This window comes from Ictidomys tridecemlineatus, chromosome 3 (genome assembly GCF_052094955.1).
Source record: "Ictidomys tridecemlineatus isolate mIctTri1 chromosome 3, mIctTri1.hap1, whole genome shotgun sequence".
Classification (NCBI taxonomy): Eukaryota; Metazoa; Chordata; class Mammalia; order Rodentia; family Sciuridae; genus Ictidomys; species Ictidomys tridecemlineatus.
The window spans coordinates 35,122,404-35,141,950 of record NC_135479.1 but is presented as its reverse complement, the minus strand read 5'-3'; the positions used below and the strand labels follow the sequence as shown (position 1 = coordinate 35,141,950).

Genomic DNA, 19,547 nt, shown 5'->3' with positions numbered 1-19,547 from the left:
AACAACCTAACTTCTTTATAGAAATGAAAGAGAACTATCTCTGTAAAACCTTATTTAGTATACCTTTGCTTTTAATGCAGTCCAGTATCAAGAAACATGTTATAGAAAGGTTTTAAAATATCAATTTTTCCCAAATCTCATTCATAAGATAGTGATGAACTTGAGAATTTCCTAAAATAAAAGAGTCTTGGTGGGGCTGGGAATGTGGCTCAAGTGGTAGCGCATTCGCCTAGCATGCATGAGGCATTGGGTTCAATTCTCAGCACCACATAAAAATAAAATAAAGATATTTTTTAAAAAAAGTCTTGGGTTAATGAGTACTAAATCCCTAATAAAGAGGGATGGTAAGAAAAGGCCTTGAATACCCGTCATTTTTTAATAGGTAGGTGATGAATTGATAAGTTTCTAACTATAATAGTATATTCTCAAAAACACACTTTTATCAGGCTTTTTTGTCAATAATTAAATATCCATCACTAACCTCCATGAGCTCCCAATTATTAAATGAGAAGAACTTACTGGCATGCAGAAAAGAATTAAATATCTCAATTTAAACACAAATATCATGAGGCCCAAAAGGCAAAAATAGAAACATAAATAAGCCCTCTAAAGAGAAGCCACACTTCCTGGATACAGTATGAAAATAACTGTCAGTCCCATCCTTGTCTTTTCAGCACCACTACGAGAAAACTAACTTTTAATTAATAAATAAAATCCACCACTGCAGCTGTTTAACATTAAAACTTCTAATCCAAACTGTCAACCTCAATTTCTACTGCTCAAAAAACAGATTTTCTATAGTCATACTGATTAATACTAATCAGTACCCTAATAATAATAATTACTTTTCTGCAACCAAGTCAAAAATCTTCCAAGTGCCAAAAATCTTCCCTTTCTCCTGTGAAAATATCTGGCTACTGGATGGGCATCACAATCCCAACTCACTCGAAATTGCACATTTTTATGGAAAGCAACCCTGAGGGTTGCCACTGTAAAGTCTCATTTAAGCACAAAGACAATGAACAACAAAAACAAACAAAAGCTGTCCAGTTTGGTAAGTGGGACTAATAAGCAACTGATGTCATCTCATCCTGCTCATCCCCCAAAATCCAGTGTTCACTGGTGTATTTGTCACTGACTCTCCAAATGTAAAAACTGGAGATTATGAAGAATGGCACCTACCTAACTACATATGAGCAGACCAATTTAAAAAATCCTCATTTTTCTCCTTTACAAGTAATAAGAATAGGCCAGGATCTATTCTAAATGTTAAAAAGTTATTGGTGAATTAATAAATTCAGATGAAGAAAAATAAAGGCTTAATGACAGAATAAATAATGCTGTGAAACTCAGTTTTCATTCAGAGGCTGATATTATGCTAAACTAGCTTAGCTAACATCACAGTAAGTATTAAACTAAGGAAATTATAATGGTAATAATCAGAAACTTGGTGAACAAAATCTTGGTTAGGGAGTCAGTGTTTTAATGCATCCTAGGATTGGTGGATAAGCAAAATAATTTTTCTTTTTTTTAATTTTTTTTTCAGTTGTAGATGGACAATGCCTTTATTTTGTTTATTTAGTTTTATGTAGTACTGAGGATCGAACCCCAGGCTTCACACATGACAGGCAAGTGCTCTACCACTGAGCTACAACCCCAGCCCGCAAAATAATTTTTCTAACAGCAAATACAACCACCTATAAGGGACCAGGAAATTCTTTAACCTGTCATTTTTGAGCACATATTATGAAATGAGTACAGCACTAGGGGCACTTTCAAGACAGATACCCAAACCTAACTCTGTATTCCCAAAGCATTTCCTTTTAAGGCACTAAGGCACTTAATATACCACATGTTAATCATTTATAAATGACATGAATATAGACTACTTTTAAATAGTTTGTGTCCATTATTAAACATACTCAAATTAGAACTTCAGATCAAAGTTCTAATATTTTATTACCACTATTAATGGAGAGTCTTGTATATACTTTAAGGTATACATGGAGATCATTGACCCAGGATATATGATCCTAGAGAAAGGGACTTATTCTTATCTGTTTCATCTATGCCTAATTCATAACCAGAGTTCAGTAAAAACTTGCTGAATAAAGGAGCAAAGGAACAATCAAAATATAAATCCACAATATAACTTTCTGACACACTATAGTTCATCAGCCCACTACTTAGCCCAAAATAAGTGCCAAATTCTAATTAAAGAAGGGGATTAGAAGGGCTGGGGCTCTAGCTCAGTGGTGGAGCCCTTGCCTTGTGAGGCACTAGGTTCAATTCTTAGCACTACATAAAAATAAACAAATAAAATAAAAGGATGCTGTCCATCTAAAAAAAAAAAAAGGAAATTAGAAAAATTTATCCACTATACTTTATTACCACAATTGAAAAGTCAAGAACCGTTTAATTCAGAAAGCGTGTACATGTGCGCACTCTTATAATTTTATTTCCAGAGGATAAAAGGAAGAAGAGAACTAAAGAAGATTTTTTAAGATTTGAGTTCTGAAATGCTAAACAAACTGCAACTCTCCTTTCTTTCAATATTTTTTGTTATTTGTATTATGTGATACAGGGGCACTTTACCACTGAGCTACATCCCCAACTTAGGTGTTGTTTTGTTTTGTGAAATAGGTTCTTGCTAAATTGCTGAAGCCTCAAACTTGTTATCGTCCTCCTTTAGCCTCCCAAGTCACTAGGATTACAATTCTGCATCACTGTGCCCAGTACAATGTTTTTTAATGCTATGTTCCTAGAACTTAAAATATAATTTTAAGAATACACAAGTAGCCAGGAGGATAAGTTTAAGGCCAGTTTGGGAAATTTAGTAAGATTCTGTCTCAAAAAAAGGGGGAGATGGGGGATAAGATGTAGTTCAGTGGTAACACACCCCTGGGTTCAATCCCCAGTACTGGAAAAAAAAAAAAAAATGCACAAGCTATAAACCAAGCATGATGACACAATCTGGTACTCCCAGATACTTGGGAGGGTATAATAGAAGGATCACAAGTTTGGGGTCAGCCTGGGCAAATCAGCAAAACTCTAGCTCAAACTGAATTTTTCTTAAAAGGGCTGGGATTGTAGTTCAGTGGCAGGGCTCTTGAGGCCCAAGTTCAAGATCCAGTACCCCCGCCCCCAAAAAAGCAACAAACAGATGCAATAAGAGAAGTGAAATGAAGAATATAGCTGCTAAAATTCTCAGCATCAACGAAATACAATAGGCATACTTCTCTAGAAATCGCATGCACTAACAAGAGTCAAGTCTTCCTTTATGCTCTACTCAAGATATGAACCCAAAATAAAAAGCTACCACTTACACATCTCCTTAAAAATGTTTAAAGGTATACTTTCAGACAACATGTTAAGGTTTATGTAACTGACATATAGTCTACCTAAAATAGGTTGCAAATCCAATCTTCCTAATTTCTAGAGCTTCTCAAATGTAAATGAGTCATTAGGCATCCTTTCACTCAGATCCAGAGTTATCTGTCATTAACAGAAGACTTCATTTCTAAGGTCCTCTTTGCAAGATAAATTGCCTACAATTCCATGTTTGTTTGTGATAATACTTATTGGAGTGTATTTTTAATGCTGTTTAATTATGAACAAGCAATAGTATTCAATCATTTAGTTAGAGGCAAGGGACAAATATTTCAGTAGTTTCATCGAGCTCATTTTTTACTTATATAATGATTCACATAGTTCACATTAGAGTAATGTGAAATGACAAATCCTATTTCCCACTCACCTTATACACTATAAACAAATGAAACTAAGTGATGCAGATTTTAGTATTTATGTAGATTATTCAACTGCCAATAAAAGGTTTTCAGATCATTTTTTAGTTTCATCAAAAGCTCTCTTAAGTTGAGAGTAGTAGCAGGAAGCCGCTTGGGAGGTTGAGGCAGGAGAATCCTTCAGTTCAGGATATCAAAACAAAAGGGGCTGGGGTTGTGGTTCAGCGGTAGAGTCCCACATGCAAGGGACCCTGGGTTCGATCCTCAGCACCACGTAAAAAATAAATGAGTGAAATAAAGGTATTGTGAATAAATATTAAAAAAATAAAATAAAAGTGACCCTTTAAAAAAAATTAAAAAGGCCCTGGGGTTGTGGCTCAGCAGTAGAGCACTCACCTAGTGCCTAGCACGTGTGAGGCGGTGGGTTCAATCCTCAGTACCACACAAGATATTGTGTCCAACTACAACTAAAAAAATATTTTAAAAAAATCTCTATAAACAACTTCTGTAACCTTTCTGAAAGATATTCTACATTAAAGTCCCACATTTACTTGAGTAAACAGCACCATATTTAAAAGTTACCTACTTTAAAAAAATAAAAAGAAAAAGGCTCCTTGTTTACATTTAGAAATGCTACTTTGTAGCCCACCAAGGTGGTATATACCTGTAATCCCAGCTAATTCTGAGAATGAGGCAGAAAGATTGAAAATTCTAAACCAGCCTGGGCAATTTAGCAAGACCCTGTCCCAAATTTAAATAAAAAAGAACAGGGATATAGCTCAATGGTAGAGCTTCTCCCTAACATGGACAAGGCCCCGAGTCCAATAACCAGAACTGGAAAAAAAAAAGATGATGATGAAATGCTACTTTATCAACTTGTTCTTCTTTTTTGCTTTAATTTTCCTCTATAGCAAAACTGATACAAAGCATTCAATCTTTACAAATAAGGTTTTAACAAATAATCTGTTCAAATACATGTTTTAAAATTCAACAGAAAGAGGGGCTGGGGCTGGAGCTGGAGCTCGACAGTACAGTTCTCCTCACATGCATAAGGCACTGGGTTTTATCCTCAGCACCACATAAAAATTAAAAAATAGATTATATTGTGTCCATCTACAACTAAATTTTTTTTAATTCAACAGAAACTACATAATAAATTAAACAAAAACCTCAGTTAAATAAGTTTAGAATGCATCACTAACTTCATTTACACTTAAAAATACAGACTTAGTTTTATATAATTAAGCAAGCTAGAGTTGGGTAAAACTTAACTTTAGAATTTTTTAATGCCAGGTGCATCAATAGCATTCACACCCTCAAACTTTAGAAACACTTCTGAACCTTAAAGCTGTAAGTCAGTTTGACTGATGTCCTCTTCCATGTAAGCCATTGCCTAATTGAGGCCAGACCTGTCAGGCTCAACAGCATCCCGGAAATGACTAGCCTACTAGAGCTGGAAACACATCAAGAATTTGGAATATTTCTCATATTGAGGCAGGGGGGAAAAAAAAAGTTCAAGTGAGATTGTGCTTAAGAACAATCATTATACTGTTCTGAAAGGGGAAAAAAGATATAAAAGGCATATTTTTTGTTATTGTGTTAAGTCCACAAAAATTCTGCATGTTATTATCTTGTGATGGTCCACTGAACTTATCCCTCATATATATATATATATATATATATATATATATATATATATATATATATATGTATATATGTATGTATGTATATATATTCTAATTTTTGAATGCCTTTTAATCTGATTTTCATTTTATATCCTTAGCTACTAAAACCACCTGGAGCATGGCCGGTTTCTTGACTTAGAAACCTGTTAGTAATAATGCCTAGCACCTAATCTGCTTAATGTTCACTTCTTACCAAGAAAATCCATTAAACGTCGTAAAGAAATACAAGGCACACACGTATACACACACTCAAATCCCAGTCATGAAAAATTAAGTCACATTCCGGCCATAAACTGTGCAACAGACACTTCCAGTTAGCGTGTGCTTTAGTGATCATGGACAGCGGTATCAGAGTAAGTGGTAGGGGGTTGGGGCTGTTAACAACACACTGTGTATCAAAGCCAATAGCAGCAGGCCAAGACTGGCAGCAAGGCCAGTGTCTAAAGGGAGCTATACCACAGTATCACAATGCTGGGTTTCCGAATGCCATTTAGAGGGTGAGGGGGATTAGACTGGGAATCAAGTGTAGTTAAAAAAAAAAAAAAAAAAAAAACTCAAACGTTTGAAGAGATGAAACCTAAGACAAGGTCTTGTGGCAACACCAGCTGTCCAGTCTCATCTCACCTCAAACACAACTTCATTTCAGGTCCTTCTTATCAAAGTCAGCAGCTCAAGGGTGAGAGATGGCAGGAGTGGATGGCCATAGTTCTCAAAGAGACAGGCAAAGGCCCTTAGAAAAAAGCAGACTCCCCAATAGGAAGGGAGTTCTAGCAGCAAAGAGCGCTTTGCAGCCGCCTCGAGTCTCTCCTTCCAGCCAAAGCTGTTAGGAACGAGCTTAGGATATTGCTGGAGGTTTTTATAAAGGAGTGATATGAAAAAAAAAATGGCAGTGAAGGATGAAGGGGGCTGCAAGGGTTGGGAGCTACCCAAGAAAAGGGGGAAGAGGAGGTCTTAACTGGACACAACCAGGATTAACAACGCCACCAGTAAGCACAGGCACTGCCTTGCAAGCCCTGGATACCCCTCTCTCTGGGAAAGCTTCGCCCGTTCCTTAAGGTCCCAATTCCCAAACACAGCTTCCCACCCAACCTCTCTCCCCGAGAATATTCCCCCTGCCGGCCTCCTCTGCCTTCCGCCTCAGGCGCTCCACGCCCTCAACCTCCTCTCCCTCCCCTGGTCACCCACCCCCCGGGCAGCCCGTCGCCGGCCTCCCCGGGAGCTCGCCCAGACCCCTCCCCCCTCACCTCTCCTCAGCGCCTCCTCGTAGCTGAGGAATCCGATCCGTGACTCCTTGGCGCCCATGCTCCCCTCATCCCCTCGGCCGGGGGTCGGAGCCTGATCTCGCCCCCACCCCCCGCCCGCCTTCTCCTCGGCGTCCTGGGGTGACGGTGTTGGCGTCCCCCGACCCACTCCTCCCCCAACACTAACAAGTGCGGCTACTGCCCCGGCGGCTCCTCCCGGCCGCCGCCACCGCCTCCATGCCGAATCACGTGACCCGCTCCCACCCCGCCCCCTTCCCTTCCCTCCTACTCCGCCCTTCTCCTCTCTCCTCCCTTCCTTTCCCTCTTCACGCCTTCTTCCCGCCCCTCGGCCCCCCTCCCGCCAGCCCCGCCGAGGGTCACCTGACCCGAGGCCGGGGATTGTTCCGGGTAATGGCCGCCCGGGGCCACACTCCGCCCCGCCCCACGCCAACCGCGCGCAGGAGCGCAAGGGCGGGGCCGCACCACCGCACGTAACGCATCATCGTCTTCCCGCCAATCCCAGGACGCGAGGCCCGAGGGGGCGTCTCCGATGGAGGGAGGGAAGTGACTTCCGGGGCGCTCGGGGACTATCCCCGTCGCCCTCGCGTTCTGGGCTCCACGGCCCGAGCACCGACTGTTGGTGCATCTTCGGATGCGACCCACTATGGAAGACGGGAGGGATCTTGGGGAGCGGGGGTCTGAGGGGTGCGGTTCGTCAGAGAAAAGAATGGGCAGGCAAAGAACTCCTAACGTTTAGGGGTTTTTTTTACTGGAAGTTGTGAAAGGAAAGAAGACTCTCAAGGCTTTCCTCTGACGAAAGAACTCATTCCCAGTGGGGAGATCCCTAAGGAAAGCAAATCTTGTAACAAAGTGGAGAGCGCGCCTTCCTTTCCGTGTCATCTCCCCCGCACGCCCAGCTGCCTTGGCTTTCCTTTTACATCCGCAGGTCCGAGCGCTGGTCCCCCACTCCAGCTTCTGGGCTCCGAGCCTGCCCCTCTCTTGTTCTTTGGGAACCGCTCTGCCAAAAGCTTATCCTGCTTCATTGCGAGAGTGCCCTCCTCCAGGAGTGACAGTTCCAGGGTGAAGTGACTTGCAATTTTTTTTTTAATGGTAAAATACATGTAACGATGTACCATTTTGGTCATTTTCTTGTGAATTCAGTGATATGACGTGTATTTACATCATGCAGCCGTTAACCTCATCCATCCTTGGGCCTTTTCTTCATCTTGCAGGACTGAAAGTTATATTCCCCTGAACAAATAATTCTCCATCATCCCCCACACCAGTTCATGGCCACCACTCTCCTTTGTCTCTATTAATCTGACTACTCGAGTATTTCCTATGAATGGGACTGTATTTCCCCTTTTGTGCCTGACTTATTTCACGTGGCAATTCCCAGGCTCATCTTGTAGTACATGTCAAACTTTCCCAGGTTTACCATATGCTCTAACAATTCCACTTACAGATATATACCCCAAGGAATTCAAAGAAGGGAATCTGCACCCATGTTTATGGCAGCGTTATGCACAGTAGCCAAGAGAGGAAAACAACGGAAGTGTCATGAATGTGTAGACAAAATGTAACATAAATACAATGGCATATTACAATATAAAGCTTCTGGTTAGGAAACAACATTGAAAAATGACCATCTGGACTAGATTTGATTCAACGTGCCAACTCGGTAATTTAGGGCCAGCAAAAGGATTCTAGTTCCTAAAGCCAACAGATTATTAAATGCCCTGCCAGGGAAAGAAGGTAATATTCTGTTCCTCACCTTTCCTGGCGGACCAGATCAGCAGCGTGGCATTAGTCACAACGCTGCCCTTTCCAGTTTACTGTGAGGCAGTTAATTTTAAGACCTACGATTAGCTGCATTGCTGAAAGGCCATGAATCAGAGGGTTGGGAATGTATTTCAGAGCCTTTAATTTCCAGGTCATCAGTTCGGTGTAGACAGCCCACAGTCTTCAGACAAAACAACTCAGTCATCTTCAGTCTACACAGTATGGGTGCTGAGTTAGATTATCATAATTAATGGGAAGTGAATCTAGAGGAAAAGTGTAACAAGAGAAAAGACTCCTCGAGAGTTTAGTTACAATGTGCTGGAAGTATTATTACTGTCCTAAACAATCAGTACATAAAAATGACCTTGCTGTATGAAGGTTTGACTTGGGTGTTTAGCTACTCAATTGTTGAAGCAACTTATTTTCTCTTGTGACACTCACCCACTTGCAAGGTGAGACTAATATTGTAATTCATCTCATGCGATAATAAATTATTACAAAACACTCAGGAAATAGTAGAGTAAAACTTTATAATGTAAGATTCAGAGTAGTACAAACACTTGGGAACTTTTAAAATTTCATACTTAAGTTTCGGGTCTGGCTTCCTCTAGGGCTATAAAAATTTTCACTCCATCACAGAATTTATCATGGATTAAAAATTATGAGTTGAGATAGCAAACTAAGAAATGCTTTTTCTCTCCTTTGTCTAAGTTAAGTTAAGCATATTATTAAAGGCAGTGAGGCAGGTAGTTTTATCTGATGGGAATTTAAGATGTTAGGCTAGGATCAAAATCTGCATTTTGATTTGTATTACACAGAATCAGGAATCTAATGTTAAACATTCCTTTATAACTTAAAATTGATACAGCACTTAAGTTTGATGATGTAGAAAATCTAAAGTCTACTTGTCATGCTGAAAAGAATTCTATTAATCATTTAGTTTGTTCAGTTTCACTTAATCCATAGAAGAGTTGGCTGGCCACCTCACTTGGAGCATTTGGTTGTACTTAGGAAACCATTGCTTTAACTATAATTACATGCCTGTGAAAGGGTTGTGCATACAAAGATTTAAAGCATGGCAGATTGCTATGTAATTTCTACTTCCAGTTGGGCAACCTAAATGACAGTGTTCCTCAGTTTATGCTCCCAGAGAAATGACATAAGAATAGGACAGTCATTTTAGAACTTGCCAAAGAAGCTTAGCCAAGCTAGAGATAGGGAAGCCAATAGAATAAAGAAGCGTGGAATGGCACCTGATCTCTGTATAACTTTTTTGTGTGTTTGTTTGTTTGTTTGTACTGGAGATTGAATGCAGGGACACTCAACCACTGAACCACATCCCCAGCCCAATTTTGTATTTTTATTTAGAGACAGGGTCTGAGTTGCTTAGCACCTTGCTTTTGCTAAGGTTGGCTTTGAACTCACAATCCTCCTGAAGCCTCCTGAGCCGCTGGGATTACAGGCATGTACCACTGCACCTGGCCTGCCCTATGTATAACTTGATTGCTGCAACATGAGGCCAACACTCTATCAAAGTGTGACTATACAGTAAGAGAACTAATTTTCCAGTATTAGGGACTTGTTACCTTATAATGGCACATAATGAAGATGTAGTCTCTTAATGTTTTTATTTGCACTGAAGAATGTTGACTTGCCAGGTGCAGTGGCATATACTTGTAATCCCAGTTACTTGGGAGTCTAAAGCCAGAGAGTCACAAGTTTGAGGCAATTTAGTGGGATGCTCTCTTAAGAAAATATTTTAAAGAACTAGGGATAGAGCTCATTGGCAGAGTGCCCCTGGGTTCAATCCTAAGTATCACAAAACAATAACTTCAAACTATTTTTATGCAAATAACACATGCTCATTTTAAAAATTTCCATCAGTAGTCAAGTGTTTATATATAAAAGATCTCATGGAGGTAAGTGTATCATTCCAATTTTCATGACTACACTCATGATATTTTCCATGCATATAAAATATTCAAATGTACTTCCTTTTTTAACATACTTTTTCATGGTCTATATATTCTCATCTAAAGTTCCTTTATTTCACTCACCTGTAAATCATAACTGCTTTTTATGTAAATCTACCTTATTCTTTATCATATTATATTATGCCATTGCATGCATTTTATAGTCATCTATTGAATATTAGATTGTTTCAATGTTTAAGTATTACATTCTAGACAAATAAAATCTTTAATAAATACCCTGCAATAACTATCCTTGTTTTCATATGTAAGGCTATCTATAAACAGACTTTCCAGAAATAAAATTGCATCCCCAGCCCTCACCATTAAACCTTTTGATAGATGTTGCCAAATTGCTTGCCTAAAAAGTGGGACCAAGTGTATTCTAATAAAGAGTATCTTCAACCAAACCAGGCAACCACATCTTGTGTGGTGCCAGCTGCATCCCGGAGTCACGATGGTGTAAACATACTAAACAGATTTGGCCACGTTGCTCACCTGGTCACGGGGGCTGCTTTCTGAAAAAGTGGATATTGTCACCATCAATGACCCCTTATTGACATCAACTATATAGTCTACATGTTCCAGTATGATTCCACTCAGAGCAAATTCAGTGACACAGTTAAGTCTGAGAACAGGAAGCTTGTCATCAATGGAAACTCCATCTTCATCTCCCAGGAGCAAGATTCTATGCTGATACTGAATATGCTGTGGAATCCACTGGGGTCGTCAGTACATGGAGAAGGCTTGGGTTCATTTGAAGGGCAGTGCCAAATGGCCATCATCTCTGCCCCTTCTATTGATGCCCCTTTGTTTTTGATAGGTGTAAACCATGAGAAGTATGACTCTCTCAAGATTAGTAGCAATTAATTCTGTGCCATAACTTCTTAGCCACCTGACCATGGTCATCCAAAACAGTTTTGGCCTTGTAGAGGGACTCATGATCACCATCCATACCATCGCTGCCACTCAGACCACAAATGGCCCTCTGGGAAACTGGGGTGTGATGGCTATTACGGTGCCCAGAACATAGCTGAGTCTATCAGAGCTACCAATGCTTTGAGCAAGGTCATCCCTGAACCGAATAGGAAGCTTACCAGAATACCTTCCATGTGCCCACCCACAATGTGTCAGACTTTAATCTGACCTACAGTCTGAGAAAGCTGCCAATTACAATGACATCAAGAAGGTGGTGAAGCAAGCATCAGAGTACCTACTCAAGGGGCTTAGGTTGTCTCCCATGACTGTAACAATGACACCTAGTCTTTTACTTCAGATGCTGGGGATGACCTTGCCTTCAATGACCACTTTGTAAAGCTCATTTCTTGGTATGGCAATAAATTTGGCTATGGCAAGAGGGTACTGGACTTTATGGTCCACGTGGCCTCCAAGGAGTAAGGGCCCCTGGACCAGCCACCCCAGCAAGAACACAAGAAAGAGAGAGGCCTTTAGCTATTAGGGAGTCCCTGCCCCTAATCCAGTTCCCCAACACACTAAGAATTTGCCCTTCTCCCAGTTTCTATCCCAGACCCCCTAAAGAAGGGAAAGGCCTAAGGGAGCCCAAGTACACACTGCACCCGCCCCCCAAGAAAGAGTATCTCAGCAAACCAATTTTGTTTCATGCTTACCAACATTAACACCAATTTAAGCAAAATTTTTTATATTACCCTTTACCTACTATTAATCCTACTAACAAAGAATTGAACTCTTGCTTTTCTAGACATGCAGTTCATTTTCAATTTAAATCCAGACAAATATTAGAATAATGACTAAAGATAAATCATTCTCTGAATTGCAATTAAAAACATTTCTACTTTTGTGGGAGGCCAACCTTAGGGGTGACTGAGTTACACTCCCCAGCTGGGTGCTGAGGCGCTCAGTCACAGAAATGGGTGTGTCTTACTACAGCCCCATGGGTGAAGCTATGCTCACCTGTTCCTTTGTAATATAACCCCTTGCCCTGTTTAGGATAGAATCTTCCATGGAAGTGCCTTGTGTGTGTCCCCTCCTCTTACTGTGCCCTTGGATGTGGCCTACCCAGGTGTCAGTCAACCTGCTGACAGTGGACATCATGAAGATAGACTCAGCCCCCTGAAACCTGACCCCTTGCCTCATTTGAATAGCTTCTCCTCAATAAAAGGGGTCAGCACGTGTGCTCTCTCTCTCTCTCTCTCTTTCTGTAGACCCTTAAGGTCAGAGGAGCCATCACAGCGACCCCAAAGAAAAAGGTATTTGTGTCTCTTGTGTGGTTATTTCGTGCAGCCCAGTTAGCCCAGTTTAACTAGAGTGACCCCTGAGCCTTTTAGTCACGAGAACAGAAACCTGGCATACTTTCTTTTTCAAATTGGCAACACTTCAACAGGGCCCATCCCCTAAAAGCTTAAGATTCAAAAGACTCTTAAACTAAGAATAGGAAAGAAGTAGGAACCTTCAACATATACCTACTATAGAGGTTCTCTTTTCCTGTTTTACCGCAACCTATGCTTAGCAAACAATTTACACTGCTCACTAATCCTATGAGTAATTTTTTTTTTTTTTTTTGGGTAGGAAGGTGAACCCAGTCCCTCACACCTGAGTCCTCTACCACTGAGCTACACTCACAGCTCCACCACCACCTCCCCAGCCACCACCCCCCTTTTTTTTTTTGAGACAGGATCTCACTAAATTGCCCAGGCTGGCCTCAAATGCAATTTTGTAATCCATAATCCTCCTGCCTCAGCCTCTCAAGTAAGTAGGATTACAGGCATACCTGGCTAAACATTTAATCTTTGTAACATTCCCTTATACTGGAAAGAGCGGAGGAAGAGAGGCAAGAACCAGAAAAAAAAAAAAAGACTAAAACTCCTATATTGCCCTGCCTATGCACAAGTATTTAATAGTAATTGTGGTATTTTGTTTAATGTTTTATACTTTAATTTCATTTATCATTTTTTATATGATGCTGAGGATCAAACCCAGTGCTTCACACATGCAAGGGAAGCACTGTACCTCTGAGCTACAAACACAACCCCATAATTTAAAAACTCTTAGGGATTTACAGCAGAAGTGAGGATGGGGCAGGGGCTGGAATTGTGGCTCAGAGGTAAAGCGCTCACCTAGCAGGTGCAAGGCCCTGGGTTTGATCCTCAGCACCACATAAAAATAAATAAAATAAAGATATTGTGTCCAACTGCAACTAAAAAAAAGAGTAAATATTTTTTAAAAAAAGAAGTGAGGATGGGGCAAATCATTAGTCTGTAAAGGACTTAGGAAATGAAGCTACATATATAACATGTGATTTGTATCTTAGGTAGAGGCAAAACATTTTGCTTGGTGTCACTGATCCAACAATTACCGTCTTTGAAAATCCTAATTTCTTCCAAATGAATTTAAAATAAATATATATAATATAAAATAGCATTTGCGTGCGCACGCGCGCACACACACACACACACACACACACACAAATGTTGGCAACTCTATTCAGTCACTGGTACTCTGGCAGCAGGGGTATCTGATGTGGGTTTTTAAAAAAGGGAAGGAAATTCATATAAAAAAGAAGAAGTTGGCAAGTCCCTCACACCTATTTAACATTACCCCATTGCTCTAACATTTAGTATAATTATTGGAAATAGCTCATCTTTGTGAGTGTGTGTGTGTGTGTGTGTGTGTGTGTTGCTGCAGATTGAACCCAAGCCTTGTTCATACTAGGCAAATTCACTACCACTAAGCCACATCCCTAGCCCTCATCTTAATTATTTTAAAAACACTTTCCGTGTGCTAATCTCTAGTGAATACAAATAAAGTTTTTAAAAAAATCTCTGGGAAGAACTATGATCAAGACAAATGTATTATGGGAATCAATAATAGGGAGAAATATTAGGCCAACCTGAAGGAGTCGGGTGAGGGAGGGAAGCCAGGGGAATGTGAGTTTTGAAGAATAATTATGAAGTTAGCTGTTCATTCATGCCAACAAATACAAAGCATGTACACTGTGTTCTAGGCACTCTTTAGTGAAAATGCACTTTTATGTAATTTGCATTCTAGTAGAAAAAGGATGACCAAAAAAAGTAAATAATAATAATAATAATAATAATAATAATAATAATAATAATAATAATGGTAAGTCATAGATATTTCATAGAAAATTCAATGTTCTGTGGAGAAAAATTGCAGAGGAGGGGGACAGGAAGTGCTAAGATGAAAGTTACCGTCCAGAATGGTCGGGGGTGGGGAGGTAATATTTAGCCAAAAATCTGAAGGAGAAGATGGAGCAATCATTGTGGATATCCAAGGAAAATTGTCCTAGGCACTAAGGTGGAAGACTTCCTGGCTGGTGTGAGAACCAGCAAAGAAGCAAGTATGATTGCGGAGTGAGGGAAGGGAGTGGGGCAAATCCTCCTTAAAGACTTTGGCAGGCTGGGGTGTGGCTCAGTGGTAGAGTGCTTGTCTAGCATGTGTGAGGCACTGGGTTCCATTCTCAGCACCACATATAAATAAATGAATAGAATAATGGTCATCAACAACTAAATATGTATGCACATATATTTAAGATTTTTTCTTAATGGAGAAGAGATTTGTCATAACTTTTGTGTGTGAGTATGTGTGTGGTGCTGGGTGTCAAACACAAGGCTCATATATGGTAGGTAAGTGCTCTTCCCCTGAACTATGTCCCCAGTACTGACATACTTTTTTTTGTGTGTGTGGTGCTGGGGATTGAATCCAGGGCCTTGTGCATTGACATACAGTTTAACTGCTGTGTTGAAAATAGATGGAAGTGAGAGGAAGAGGGACCAATAGGAGACTCGTTGGGAAGCTATTGCAGTAATTCAAGCAAGGAGGTTTAAACTGTGAGAAGCTGGTTTCCAGATATTATTTTGAAAGAAGAGTAAACAGGACTTGTTGAGAATATTGAAGGATGACTCCAAAGTTGATAACCTAAGAAACTAGAAGGATAAAAATGCATTCACTAAGATGAGGCAGACATTAGGAAGAGAAAGTTTATGAGTCAAGAGTCAAGACCAGGAACTCAGGTTTGGATCTGTTACTTTTTTTTTTTTTTTTTTCGTATCAGGGATCCAAATCAGGGGCACTTAACCACAGATCCACATCACCAGCCCAGTTTTGTTGTTGTTGTTTGTTTTTATTTTTTTTTAATTTTAAATGAACACACAATATCTTTGTTTATTAATTAATTTTTTCATGTGGTGCTGAGATTGAACCAGCGCCCCTCACACATGCTAGGCAAGCTCTCTGCCACTGAACTACATCCCCTACCAGCCCCCCCTTTTTTTTAAATTTTGAGACAAGTTCTCACTAAGTTGCTTAAGGCCTTGCTAAATTGCTGAGTCTGGCTTTGAGCTTGGATCTGTTATATTTGAGATGCCTATTAGACATCCAAGTGGAGGCACTGAATAGAAAATTAGATATTTCAGTCTGAAGTTAGAAAAATCCGGCTGGAGGTACAAATGAAGAAGTCATTAGCAATTGGTGGTATTTAAAGCTGTCTGACTGGATGAGATCTCCAAGGGTGTGATCCTCTTCCAAGGTAATTGGAATTTCCAAAATGAGAAGTTCAGGGAGATGGAGGATGAGCAAGATGACTGAGAAGGCAAAGTCTGAAAGGTAGGAAGCAAAGAAGGTGAGAGGGCAGCCAGGCATGGAGGTGCAAACCTGTAATCCCAGCCACTAAGGAGGCTGAGACAGGAGGAACGCAAGTTCTAAGCCAGCCTGGGCTTTTTATTTTTAGTGAGATCCTGTCTCAAAAAATAAAAAGGTTTGGGAATGTAGCTGAGTGGTAGAGTGCCCCTGGGTTTAATAATCCCCAGTACCAAAAAGAGGAGGTCATGCCGAGAAAAAGAGAAAGGAGAGACAGACAGACATGTGAGTAAAGGCACAGAAACATAAAATAGAACTCAGATAAGAAGCTTAGCCTCATCAGAAACGCCTTTTCTACCAAGAAAATCAAAGCTAGCTGGGCTGAGGCTGGGGCTCAGTGGTGAAGCACCTGCATTGCATCCTTAGCACCATCTACAACTAAAAATAAATAAATAAATAGCTACCAAAACAACTGAAAAGTCAGAATTATTAATCAACAAGGTAATATTTCCTACTTTTAACACTTGGTGAGAATCATAAGCAGTTAAGCAGCTAAAGAATGCTTTCAGGTAGACTAAGAGTTTCTTCTGTTTTGTTTGTCGAATTTCTTGATCTCTGAGTTATAAATGGGTGATACTTGATAGGAAGCTCTAGGCAGCCTAAAATTTGCTCTAAAAGAACAAGATACCTAGGCTTATTTGAATTCCAGGCCTGAGTATTCTAAGACAGATCACACCTTTTGTAACAAATGCCTGAGATACATATCATCTCAAGAAGCAAGGGTTTCAACTCCTGGCAGAGGTATGTGTTCCTATTGATGACAGTGACAATAAAATTGGGACTGAGATCAGAAATTGTCACCTGAATGAAAACATTGAGGAAGGATCATTACACTGAGCTTTTAGTGGCTTCTTATTCAACACTGACTCTCCTGTTACAGCAGAGATCAGATGTTAAAATTACCTTTCCAGGTTGTTTTACCAATACTTCTTGTATTCATCCATTAAGTAATGCAGGTGAGCCTGAAGAAAATGAAGCCACTGGAACAGCACAGGGGCGTGTAGGAGCTGAATTGGGAATTCCCGTGGGAGAGGATCCTTCAGAAGAAATGAAGAGGAATTCATTACAGGGCTCAATCTGATGGCATCCAGAGTGAATACGAAATTGATTACATTCTGTTTGTTAGGAAGAACATAACTATGAATCCAGATGCCAACAGATTTAACCCTATTATTATGTGTCAAAGGAAGGACTAGAAGAACTTCCTAAAAAAACAGCCAATGGTGAAACTAAAATAACTCCATGGTTTCAAATTATGGTAGTATCTTTCTTTAAATGGTGGGAAAATGAAATCATTCAAATCATTTTATTGACAAGAAAATATAGAGAATGTGAATGTGTAGATAAATGATTATCTCCAAAAAAATGTCTATTTAGTGAGTTTAGAATGTTTTTGTCTATTTGTTTTGTGGTATTAGGAACTGAACACAGGGAGCTCTACCACTGAGACAGGGTCTCACTAAGTAGCCCAGGCTAGCCTCAAATTTGCAATCCTCCTGCCTCAGCCTCCTATTTCTCTAGAATTACAGGTGTGCGCCATTGCATGAGGCTGTTTTAAATTTGTGCCGCCTTACAAGTAAAAAGAATAAGAAAAAAAATTCAAGCCCCCTTTAGGATGACTTTTATATGATACATTGATACTTTTTTTTTTAAAGGGATCAAGTACTCAGAATACACAAATACCTCTTACAAATCAACAATTTTATTTATTTATTTTTTTAAGAGAGAGTGAGAGAGGAGAGAGAGAGAGAGATAGAGAGAGAGAATTTTTAACATTTATTTTTTAGTTCTCGGCGGACACAACATCTTTGTTGGTATGTGGTGCTGAGGATCGAACCTGGGCCGCACGCATGCCAGGCGAGCGGGCTACCGCTTGAGCCACATCCCCAGCCCCGATACATTGATACTTTACAATAAGAATTTGTGTGGTGCCGGGTCCAGTGGGACATACCTGTAATCCCAGAGGCTAAGAAGCCTGAGATAGGAGGATTGCGAGTTCAAAGCCAGCCTCAGCAACAGCAAGGCACTAAGCAACTCAGAGAGACCCTGTCTCTAAATAAAATACAAAATAGGGCTAGGGATGTGGCTCAGTAGTCAAGTGCCCCTGAGTTCAATCTCAGGACCCCAAAATAATAATAATAATAATAAATTGTGTGAAAAGAACAACTGACAGAATTTTATATCATACCCTCACATACATGTACAGGTGTTTGTAAAATGTATGGAACATTATTGTAAAAAGAGAGATAGCAAATAAAATTTAATTTAGCTGGGCATAATGGCAAACAACAGTAATCCCAGTGACTGGGGGGCCAGGCTGGGAAACAGCAAGACCCTGTCTCCAAAATAGAATAAAATAAAAGGGGATGGGGATATATCTTAGAGGTAGAGCATGCCTGGGTTCAATCAATCCCCAACAACCCCCCAAAATAAAACTTAAATTTAACCTGCCAAAAAAAAGAAAAAAATTTTTCTGTGATAACTAAGGGTTGAAAGTAAGTTTCTTTTTATACATGAACTTCAGCATAGTTCAGATGTTACTCAGAAGAGACTGGTAGGGCCCAAATTTTTGTGTACATTAGGGGATAACATTAACAACCCAGTCCAACCCAATTCTTCTCAGGAAGCAGCCAGTGGATGCTTAGATTTTCCCTGAAAATTCATAAAGGAAGGGTTCAAATATTATCAATGATACAAACACTCCCCTAATTAGTAGCTTAGACTACATGCCAGTGTCATGAGCAATCTTTCTAAAAAGGGGTGCTATATTATCCCAAATCATCTAATTTCTATGGGTATGGGGGAAAAATGGACAGAGTTAAATTCCAGTTAATAGATTATAGTATGCATTTATTTACTACACCTAATCTTACATTGTAGAAATACTAATATAAGAATCTTTCATTCTAACAGTTATCTCTCAAAGGGGAAAGACTGACAGATGACCAGTATTTTCTCCATCCTCAGTACTGTCATTAATCTCTTGTTCTTCTGAAATAGCCAAAGCACTAATCAAAATCACATTCTAATAGAAAAATCTTTGTTTACCCAAGGGAGTGCAGCTGTACTACTGTGATTCCGAGTCATCAATGATGCATAAGGAATTACCTCCAAGGGGCTGGGGCTTAGTGGTAGCACACTTAACTGGCATGTGTGAGGTACTGGGTTCAATTCTCAGCACTGCATATAAATAAATAAAATAAAAAGGTTTATCAACAACTAAAAAAGTTAAAAAAAAAGTGGAAACAACCCCGATGCCCCTCAATAGATGAATGGATAAAAAAAAAATGTGGCATTTATACACAATGGAGTACTACACAGCACTAAAAAATGACAAAATCATGGAATTTGCAGGGAAATGGATGGCATTAGAGCAGATTATGCTAAGTGAAGCTAGCCAATCCCTAAAAAATAAATGCCAAATGTCTTCTTTGATATAATGAGAGCAACCAAGAACAGAGCAGGGAGGAAGAGCAGGAGGAAAAG

At 39.9% G+C, this 19,547-nt stretch overlaps 1 protein-coding gene and 1 pseudogene across 1 annotated transcript in view; one reads left to right on the top strand and one right to left on the bottom strand.

Moving 5' to 3' along the window:
- Usp32 (ubiquitin specific peptidase 32) overlaps positions 1-6,924 on the bottom strand; it is a 172,815-nt gene extending 165,891 nt beyond the window's left edge. Inside the window, exon 1 of the mRNA XM_005321537.3 lies at positions 6,676-6,924. Within this exon, the coding sequence (XP_005321594.1) occupies positions 6,676-6,733 (58 nt within the window). The 5' untranslated portion in view covers positions 6,734-6,924. The remainder of the gene's footprint in view (positions 1-6,675) is intronic.
- Positions 6,925-7,324: 400 nt separating this feature from the next.
- On the top strand, positions 7,325-17,396 carry LOC110596877 (isopentenyl-diphosphate Delta-isomerase 1 pseudogene; annotated as a pseudogene).
- Positions 17,397-19,547: the final 2,151 nt, after the last annotated feature.